The sequence below is a fragment of the Oncorhynchus tshawytscha genome, linkage group LG26, assembly GCF_018296145.1.
Source record: "Oncorhynchus tshawytscha isolate Ot180627B linkage group LG26, Otsh_v2.0, whole genome shotgun sequence".
NCBI classification, from domain to species: domain Eukaryota; kingdom Metazoa; phylum Chordata; class Actinopteri; order Salmoniformes; family Salmonidae; genus Oncorhynchus; species Oncorhynchus tshawytscha.
The window spans coordinates 21,544,087-21,554,583 of NC_056454.1; the positions used below are offsets into that span (position 1 = coordinate 21,544,087).

General features: G+C 44.2%; 1 protein-coding gene across 2 annotated transcripts; it reads left to right on the plus strand.

Moving 5' to 3' along the window:
* Positions 1-238: 238 nt before the first annotated feature.
* On the plus strand, positions 239-10,056 carry LOC112225359 (major facilitator superfamily domain-containing protein 9). 2 transcript variants are annotated; one of them, XM_024389269.2, is made up of 6 exons: positions 244-802; positions 2,539-2,626; positions 3,075-3,118; positions 4,214-4,343; positions 6,095-6,304; positions 8,002-10,056. In XM_024389269.2, exons 1-6 carry the CDS (start codon positions 716-718, stop codon positions 8,904-8,906), a joined length of 1,464 nt encoding a protein of 487 aa, XP_024245037.1. In that variant the 5' UTR covers positions 244-715; the 3' UTR covers positions 8,907-10,056. The 2 variants fall into 2 exon arrangements, with proteins under 2 accessions (XP_024245038.1, XP_024245037.1); XM_024389270.2 differs by lacking the exon at positions 6,095-6,304 and having other exon boundaries at positions 239-802.
* Positions 10,057-10,497: the final 441 nt, after the last annotated feature.

The following is a 10,497-nucleotide window of genomic DNA, read 5'->3' on the forward strand; positions in this document are numbered from 1 at the left end:
TGAGACCTCAGCAGCTCAAACATTTTTTTAATCCACATTGATTAAATGTAGGCTATTTTCTGTCGAATATGAAAATATTGGCAATTCATCAACAGAATGACTTGAGGTTCTCGGGAAGTTGAATCGAACAAGAACATCCCTGAAGAGAGCGATTATCGCACGGGCCGGGGGGTGTTCTTTGTTATGGCCACAGAGTTTCTACACCCATAGGCGCATCATCGCGAGACTTCCAGGAACTCTTGCGGAACAGACCAAACAGACTACGCCGAGGTTTGGGGTTGAGAAGTCAATGAGAGAAGTGAAAACATATTCCTTAGTTGTTCATCTTCTCGAATTCTAATTGCACAACCTAGATTCAAGGCAATATATTAAGTAGTTTAATATGTTATGACTTCAATCTCGTGAAAGTGACAAACGTATAGCTTTTAAATGTCTTCAAAAACTACTTTATATCGAAGAGGTGCCGTTTTTTTGATGGCGTGCACATGCGCAGTTCTGCAGGAGACGACCGTTAGACCCGATGACGTGTTTCTACGCATGAGTTTAGGTAGCCAACGTCACCATGACATCGCCTACAATTGTGATCATGGATTTCTATTGGAGAAGCAGTTGTAGCCTATCTTCATACTGTACTGTCTTCGTTATGGTTGATCGGCATTGTAACAGCCAGTGAGCGCTTCCGCATTGACAATCGGTGAGCTGTCATTGCGGGAGAATGAATAACGCGAAATGTAGCATATTAAATCAGATACCAAGGAGACGAAAGCGGATTATACAATGTGTCTATGTGGTGGGGTTCATGGTAAGTGCAACATAACCTTTGATGAACATGTGGCTACATTTGAGAACGTTTTGTATTGCTGTCATTCTTTCATTTCTTTCCTAAAAGGTTATAGAACAGCAGTCACTTTGGACACAACCTTACGGTTGAGGCAAATGATTGGCGATGACATCAGTTTATTGATCTGTTGGCTGTAGTCAATTGTACAGAGGCTACATCATGACATTAGGGGCTTTAGACTATGTAAAATAGTATTCTGGTTTAGGCGGCTCCTTGCTCCATCATGACATTTGAGAACCTGACCTGCAGGCTACCACAAAATACATCAGATGTATCAAACAGCCTACTCGATCGTTCTCCAGTCACTCAAATGCTGATCCAGCTATTTAGAAGAGGCGGGTTGAGCCCTATCATAGCACTGTCAAAACAACCTGTCCAGCAGAATCCAGTCCTTGGAAATCTGAGTTCGCCTCAGAAGGACTTGTTATTCTGAGATGCTCAGGATGTTCACAAGAACATCACACTGACTCTGTAAAACTCAGTAGGATAAACATAAATATCCTGTTGTACAGGATTAGATTGATTGTAATGTTTATTTAATCTGATGTGGATTTTGGACTGGACACACACTTAGCATAATGTAAACTCACAGAACTGGAGTGACACAGATCATTTTGAAGACATTCTATTGGGGAATGCTAAACGTTTTCTGTGTGTAATGCTATCCAGATAAAAGGAATGGAAGTGAATGCTGCAGAACATCTCATGAACATTCTCACCCAAAGAATATTCCCCTGTGAACGCTCTCTCTCTCACACTATTTATTTATTTAACATTTTAGTCATCTAGCAGATGCTCTTATCCAGAGCAATTAGGGTTAAGTGCCTTGCTCAAGGGCACACACGCACACACACCGTATGTTTGTGCCCAGTTTGAATACAGAAGTAGAGTTGAACTGAGGAGAATCAAACAGTTAGTTTAATGGGTGGGGCTGTGAGACAGCAGGAGCTACAGTGTGACTTCAATCAAGTCTCTGGCAAGAGCCTCTCTGGAGATGGCCTCATAAATGCAGATAAACAGGTTCGGAGAGTGTCTATTTCTCTCCTCAGGCCCTGAACTCTCTCTCTGTTGCACACTCACTAAACATCAGGCTAGAAAAAACTGGTATACCCTAGGTCTCTAGCTGATCTCTCTAACTCCAGCCACAGAGCAGCCGTGGAGATACCAGCCCATCCACAGAGAAGAAACTATCTCCAACAACACTGGGGGTTTGTCATGCAGTTGCTTCACTATGTTTGATTCAGTCATTGTCCTTTTGAATAAATCAGTTCCACAGACAAAACAACTGAATCTCTAATTCCTCATTACCCTGCTGAATATAAGTTGCAGCGTTTGTGAACCCCACCCTTTATAAACAGTTAGAACATTTTAAAGCAAGGGCACACACACATGCACTAACGTTGATGCATGCTGAATATTAGAAAGGGTGATTTGTCAGACCGGTCACATTAACCCTTAATGTGACTGTGTTTTCATTGGCTATTGATAGGTCAACCTCTGATCATGATACACATCATTCAACTGCTTCCTGGATTTTTGTTTTTGGTCATTGTTTGGTTACGTGTCTATTTATTGTCTATGACAAAGCAGTTACTGTAGCTCAACAGGGTTTAAACTGAATGTACACCTACTGCAGTCACTCAAGTCTTTGGTGTCATTCATAATAATTTTTTTCTTCTTCTCTCTCTCCTCACCAGGACCTGTTTGGGGTGAGCATGATCATTCCCCTGCTGAGTCACCATGTCAAGGCGCTGGGGGCCAGCCCCACCGTGGCAGGCTTAGTAGGTAGGTGGGATGATGATGATGATGATGTAATACATTAAATATGGAAGAGTTCACATCAGCGCCAAAGTTTGTAAGATGTTTTCATACAGTACATCAGACGTGGTGGTATAATTTAGCAGGAGCAGGCAAACCAATACATTGTAAAATTAATTTTAATTCATTAAATATTGCCAAATATTGTATGGAACAAAATGAAGAAGACCTCTGAGGACATCAGGCATCGAAGGACGACAGATTAAGGAATGGCGTGTAGCGTAACTGTTTGAAATCACCAGCTGATATGCTTAATCATGTGTCTAATTTCATAACTTCATATCGCTGTGGGCGCTGATTGAGGTCACAGGGTCTGATAGTTTCTGCAACGCGGCATGCATTTGTAGACTAGCTGTAATCATAAATGTCCTTCATGTGCCATAATCTGTACCTAATGCATTGATTAATGTTTCAGGCTCCACATATGGGATCTTACAACTCTTCTCTAGCACTATAGTAGTAAGTATTCTCTTGGTGTTCTGAAGACAAGTATTTGTGTTGTAGTACTGCATGCCTTGTGCTATACCAGTGTAATGCTTGCACACACACACACACAAACACACACACACAACCCTACCATAAGACCTCTCCCGACATGGTGTTTGTGTCATTTGTCAACATCTGAGGTTCTGATGGTACGCCAGCAGTGGACTGGAGCTGGATGCTCCACCATGCCCTAACCATTAACACTCAATTAACATCCACACATTCCTCTGAATCCATGTCTCTTAACAAGGTTGACTTGTTACTGTACACTGAGTGAGGCCTTCTCTGAAGAGAGATCGAGATTCTCATAGTTGAGTTGTATAAGGCACTCCTCCTCCCCCATGGTCTCCTGAAATTGGTTTAAATCTCAGGGGTCATGAGACAAATTAAAGGAGGAGAAGGAGTCATTTGTGGTCCCAGTGAACAGACAGGCAGGGAGGGGTAGTGTGATGGGGGGAAGAGGGAACAGCAAGGTCTCTATGGTAATCCTCACAGGCCATATCCAGAGCACAGCAAATTCAATTTACCCTGATTTCATTATAGTGTCATTGTGTGCGTGTGTCCATTTCTACAGGCACACTATCTAGTCAAGTTTTGTGTTATGTGTTTGCATGTGTAGGCCCACCTACGTGTGTGTGTATTTCTAGCTGTGCATAGAAGTGTGTGTGTGTGTGTCATTCATATATCAGTGTAGTGAGAGACTGAGTGGAGGCGCCTGGGTTGCTTGGCCAAGAGGACCAGGCTGTGGAATTCCTCTGTTTGGGGTCACCTGACCTCTCACACTCATGTCCTCGTGTTACGACCTCAGAGAGAGGGGCGGGCTCTCATTATCTCATACATATGGTGTTTGTTGGGCAGCCAGGCTGCATCTCAATAGTTTTAAGTGGATTCCTTTCCTCGTCTACCTGGGGCTTTGAAGGAAAGAAAGCCAGTGCTAACCATTGAGATGAACACTGTATCCAGCAACATTGTGGAGATGTTTAATGCCTTGTGTTATTATGTGAGAAAATACTACTCTTTCCTATATGCCACTTCCCGTGATGTGATGATGGCGGTTGTGATTGACAGGGCAGCTGGAGTGACGTGGTGGGGAGGCGGTACTCTATGCTGACGTGTCTGCTGCTGAGTGCTCTGGGCTACGGCCTGCTGGGGATGTCCACCAGCATCGGCCTGTTTGTCCTGGCTAGGATCCCTGTGGGTGAGTCTGTCTAGGGGGGAAACGTCCTGCTTCAGAGGCTTGGGCCTTGAAAGAGCTCTACCTTTTATGTGAATCTTAATCACATGTAATGTTAAAACAAGAAAATACATTGATGTTCCACAAAGGGTCAATTTGCACCGTGATGTCCACTACGTACATAAATACATACATTAAAGACATAATTAATCAGTAACATTCTGTTACACACAAATATAACAAGAATAGAAATGCAACCTGCAACAATTTCAAAGATTTTACTGAGGTACAGTTCATATAAGGAAATCAGTAAATTGAAATAAATAAATTTGGCCTTAATCTATTGATTTTACATGACTGGGAATACAGATATGCATCTGTTGTTCACAGATACCTTTAAAAAAAGGTGGGGCTTGTATCAGAAAACCAGTCAGTATCTGGTGTGACCACCATTTGCCTCATGCAGCGCGACACATCTCATTCGCATAGAGTTGATCAGGCTGTTGATTGTGTCCTGTGGAATGTTGTCCCACTCCTCTTCAATGGCTATGCGAAGTTACTGGATATTGGCGGAAACACGCTGTTGTACACGTAGGTCCAGAGCATCCCAAACATCCTCAATGGTTGATGTGTCTGGTGAGTATGCAGGACATGGAAGAACTGGGGCAGTTTCAGCTTCCAGGAATTGTGTACAGATCCTTATGACATGGGGCCGTGCATCATCATGCTGAAACACAAGGGGATGGTGGCAGATGAAAAGGCACAACAATGGGCCTCAGGATCTCGTCACCGTATCTCTGTGCATTCAAATTGCCATCGATAAAATGCAATTGTGTTCATTGTATGTAGCTAATACCTACGCATATCAAAACCCCACTGCCACCACTGCCACTCTGTTCACAACGTTGACATCCGCAAACAACTCGCCCACACAACACCATACTACTCACTGTCTACCATCTGCCCGGTACAGTTGCAACCCAGATTCATCCGTGAAGAGCACACTTCTCCAGTGTGCCTGTGGCCATTAAAGGTGAGAATTTCCCCACTGAAGTCGGCTACGACGCCAAACTGCAGTCTGGTCAAGACCCTGGTGAGGACGACAAGAAAGCAGAAGAGCTATCTCAGGGATAAACTATTCCCTGAGACGGTTTCTGACAGTTTGTGCAATACATTATTTGGTTGTGCAAACCCACAGTTTCAACAGCTGTCCAGGTGGCTGGTCTTATACGATCCCGCTGTTAAAGAAGCTGGATGTGGAATTCCTGAGATGGCGTGTTAACATGTGGTCTGCGGTTGTGTGGCCGGTTGGACGTACTGCCAAATTCTCTTAAAACAATGTTGGAGGCAGCTTATGGTAGAGAAATTAACATAAAATTATCTGGCAACAGCTCTGGTAGACATTCCTGTAGTCAGCATGCCAATTGTACACTCCCTCAAAACTTGGAGACATCTGTGGCATTGTGTTGTGTGACAAAACGGCACATTTTAGAGTGGCCATTTATTGTCACCAGCACAAGGTTCATTTGTGTAATGACCGTGCTGTTTAATCAGTTTCTTGATGCCACACCTGTCAGGTGGATAGATTAAATTGGCAAACGAGAAATGCTCACTAACAGGGAAGTAAACAAATTTGTACACACAATTTGAGAGAAATAAGAATTTTGTGTATATGGGACATTTCTGGGATCCCACACTTTACATGTTGCGTTTATATTTTTGTTCAGTATTTTTTTATCTGCGTCGTGTCCTTTCCCTCTCTCTCTGTCCTCCAGGGCTGTTCAAGCACTCCCTGTCTATCTGCCGGGCCCTGCTGTCTGACCTTGTGTCTGAGGCAGAGCGCCCCCTGGTGATGGGACACTTCAATGCTGCCTCCAGCGTGGGCTTCATCTTGGGACCCGTGGTGGGGGGATACCTTACAGAGCACGAGGGGGGCTTCTACACCTCCTCCTTCACCTGTGCCGCAATCTTCCTCCTCAACACAGGTGGATGGGGAGAGGGGAGATGTAGGGAGGGAGGGGCAAGGAGAAAGGGGATGAGCAGGAGAGCAGGCAAAGGGGGTGTAAGGCAATTATGTTGGTTTTCACAAATTCCCACCAATTCTACATCACACCTTAATTCTAAGCACTTTGTGAATGTGAAAGAATGGGATAGGTGCAAGCAATATAGTGAAAATAAAATCAAAGTTTATTGGTCACGTGCACAGTTTAGCAGATGTTATAGTGAGTGCAGCTGAATGCTTGTGTTACTACCTCCTAACAATGCAGTAAAATGTCAAACAAGTACACAAGTTAAAAAAAATAAAACAAGAAATATCGTAACGAATCCAATTAACAACCAAAATAGCACTGTATCGGTAATCCAAATGCAATCTATACGTATATACATCGGATTAATTTACACAAGATATACTAAGAATGATATGTACTGCAGTAGATATATTAGAATGAGCTATGTCAAGAATCCAGTATATAAATAAATAAATATGGTGTGTACAAACAGGTTAACTAAAATGCAATGTAGAGTAGTAGATGTTAAAAAAAAATATATATATATATATATATTTATATTTCACAAGGTAGGCCAGTTGAGAACAAGTTCTCATTTACAACTGCGACCTGGCAAAGATAAAGCAAAGCAGTGCGACAAAAACAACAACACAGAGTTACACATAAACAAACATACAGTCAATAACACAATAGAAAAAAATCTATGTACAGTGTGTGTAAAAGTAGAGAATTGGGAGGTAAGGCAATAAATAGGCCATAGAGGCGAAATGATTACAATTTAGCACTAACACTGGAGTGATAAATATGCAGATGATATAGAGATACTGGGGTAGAGATACTGGGGTGCAAAAGAGCACGAGGATAAATAGCAATGTGGGGATGAGGTAGTTGGGTGGGCTATTTACAGATTGGCTGTGTACAGGTACAGTGACCGGTAAGCTGCTCTGACCGCTGATGCTTAAAGTTAGAGAGGGAGATATAAGTCTCCAGCTTCAGTGATTTTTGCATTAGAATGAGCTTGTGTGTAAAACTGTATAAAAGAAACGGGAAGTGTCCAGTGTTTAATGTCTCTATAACATGGGACAGCAATGTTGGCTGTGGGACAGCAGTGTTGGCTGTGGGACAGCAGTGTTGGCTGTGGGACAGCAGTGTTGGCTGTGGGACAGCAGTGTTGGCTGTGGGACAGTGTTGGCTGTGGGACAGCAGTGTTGGCTGTGGGACAGCAGTGTTGGCTGTGGGACAGCAGTGTTGGCTGTGGGACAGCAGTGTTGGCTGTGGGACAGCAGTGTTGGCTGTGGGACAGCACTGTGGGACAGCAGTGTTGGCTGTGGGACAGCAGTGTTGGCTGTGGGACAGCAGTGTGGGACAGCAGTGTTGGCTGTGTGTGATTGTGCGTGTGTTGTTAGTATGGGAGTGTGTGTGTTAGTGAGTGTATGTGAGTGCAGGAGAACTCATGTGCATGAGGTGTGTGATAGCTTGTGTGTGTGTTTTGTGTGTGCGCACCAACTGGCTGTTCAATAGTCTGATGGCCTGGAGATAGAAGCTGTTTTTCAGTCTCTCAGTCCCAGCTTTGATGCGTCTGTAGTGTCTCTGCCCCCCCATATATTATCATACAGCAAATGCGTAGCCAGTCTATGTGCTTTCTAACCTTGTGTTTATCGTGTTCCATCCAGGTCTGGTTTGGCTGCTTCCCTGGAGCGATGCACTAACCCCACGGGCCAATGCTAACTACAACAGCAGCGCTAGTAAAGCCAGCTGCCACGTCAACGACAACCACGTCACCTCGACACAGCAAAACTCATCCCATGGCAACAGCAACAACCACACTACAGCGTCGGGGCCAGTAGTCACAGGATCGGGGGCTCCAGAAACAAACCAGAGGGTCTGGAGCTGGGACCTAGACTGGGGGGAGGTGTCACTGCTCCAACCTGCCTGGCGTCAGCTCTCCTCAGTGGGCTCCAAGATCCGCACGGTGGCCTCCTCAGACATGTGGGACCTGTTCCTGGTGCGTCTGCTCATGGCCATCGCCATTATGCTTTACTACAGCAACTTCTCTCTGGCCATGGAGGAGCGCTTCATGCTGAAGCCCAAAGCCACAGGTTATCTAATTAGCTACAGCTCTACCCTGGGGGCCTTGGCCGGCTGCTTGGTGGGGCCCGTCACCAAACTGTACGGTAACGACATGCCGGCACTGTTGCTACACTCTACGGTCCTCACGTGTTGCCTGATCCTGCTCTATGCCATGGCGCCGAGTGTCTGGCACGTGTTTTTAAGTTCCACTTTCTTCGCCATCTCCACGACCATCGGACGCACCTGCATCACAGACCTTGAGTTGCAGAAAGGGGGAGCTCACGCCAGTGGCACACTAATCGGGGCAGGGCAGTCGGTGACTGCGGTGGGTCGGGTGCTCGCCCCCCTGCTTTCGGGGCTGGCCCAGGAGTTTAGTCCCTGCGGGCCACCGAGTCTGGGGGTGGGGCTGGCGTTAGCGGCCGTCGCCCTGCTGCTGGTAAGAGTTCCCAAATGGGACGGGAGATGCAAGAGGAAAGAGGCCAAACTTGATAAAACACACAGAGAGTGAGAGTGAATGAATGAGAGAGAGAGAAAGAGCACCGATGCAAAACTACCATCCTCAGGAGATGTCTGGTCTAAAGACAGCACTGGAGAGAGAACTGATACAGAACTGTTGGGGTTTGTTGTTGACATGTCAGCGGGGTGTTTCGTTGTTTGTTTTGTAGCTGTTGACAACGGAGCCACATCTCCGCTCTGCCGTTCTGTTGGTTTGGTCTCAAAGTGATGACATCACAGCACCCTGAAAGGAACCGGGTCATCATCAGCATTGCTGTTCCCGTCCTTCAGTACACCAAACAGGTTTAACCGTGAACAAACACCTAGGCCAGCAGCCCTCTGTAAAAGGAGTGAGGGGGTCAATGCTCAAATAGACTAGCATAGGTCATCATGTCAATGGCACATACAGCCGTGTTAATAAAGCCTAGGAATAGTCACATTTTTATATGTCTCTTGTGAGAGACAATAATAACATTAAAAAACACAAAATATAAATATAATGTACTCCTGCTCTTCCTTTATAACCACTACAAATAGTCTAGGAATGCCTTGAGGTTTCTTTGTCCTGAAAATGCACTTCATTTCCCAAAATGCTCTGTTTCTGACCTACCCTATGAGTGTGGGCTGCAGGTGAAGAACCTTCTCTTACCTCTCTGGAGCCGAATTCCATTTTCTTTCCCTTCTCACTGCAGTGTGTACTCATTCACCCTCCCTTGAGGGTTGAAAATAATTAGATTGGTGTGAAAATGTCCATACCAATCCAATACCTTTAAATCCATTGTGGGGGAGTGAATGAGTACACACTTTGGGGAAAAGGGTCAAGCACTGAATTGAGCTTGAGTAAGGGTAGTCCACAGCCACAAATCTAGGATAAGCTTACATTTCCTAAATTCTAACCCATGTGGGGGGGAATACAATTATTTTTCAAAAAGTGTCTGTTGGTAACTTCAGCCTACTTCTTTTTTAACCACTGTTTACCCTCATTGCACTGCTTTTCAACAGGATCCTGTCGAACTAAGGTATCAGGACATTTTCAATGGACGTTTGTATATATTTTTTGCTTTTAATTTTAAACCCCATAGTCCATATTGATTTTATTCAGATGAATTGATTTATCAGAAAGTGGGCTTAATTATCAATCAAATAAAACATTTGAATTATTATTTTGATATGATGTTTTCCTCTTATTTTGAATGGGGTTGCCATTACAATGACCCAAATGCTAATGAATGTTATGAAGACAAAATTATTTTATTGAATGATAGATAAATCCAATTCTAGTATATCTAAACTTGTGAATGTGCTCGGTGAATGCCAACGACAGTTCCATAACTTCAGTTTTACTAAATGTTTTATTTGATGATGGATGACTGAATGTTCAAGTTTATGTGAGATTTCTTTCTCCTACAAGGTGGTTTTAGCTCTGTTACTATTGGCATCTCGATACGACTGAGGAAAATCAACACGAACGCCCCTCCAACTTGTAATTACTAGTGAGAAACTCGTCTATCATCCCTGTGCTCCCACATGTTGAACTCTGACATATCCTACTAAGGAAATTACCTTGATAACAGCGTTTTCAGCAGTTAAATACAACAAGAACA

Bases quoted from the DNA above. Each gene is read 5' to 3' on its own strand.
- LOC112225359 (XM_024389269.2), top strand. From the start codon at position 716: ATGAATAACGCGAAATGTAGCATATTAAATCAGATACCAAGGAGACGA. The intron at 803-2,538 runs GTAAGTGCAACA...TCTCCTCACCAG, and splicing joins TCTATGTGGTGGGGTTCATG to GACCTGTTTGGGGTGAGCAT. The intron at 2,627-3,074 runs GTAGGTGGGATG...TTAATGTTTCAG, and splicing joins CACCGTGGCAGGCTTAGTAG to GCTCCACATATGGGATCTTA.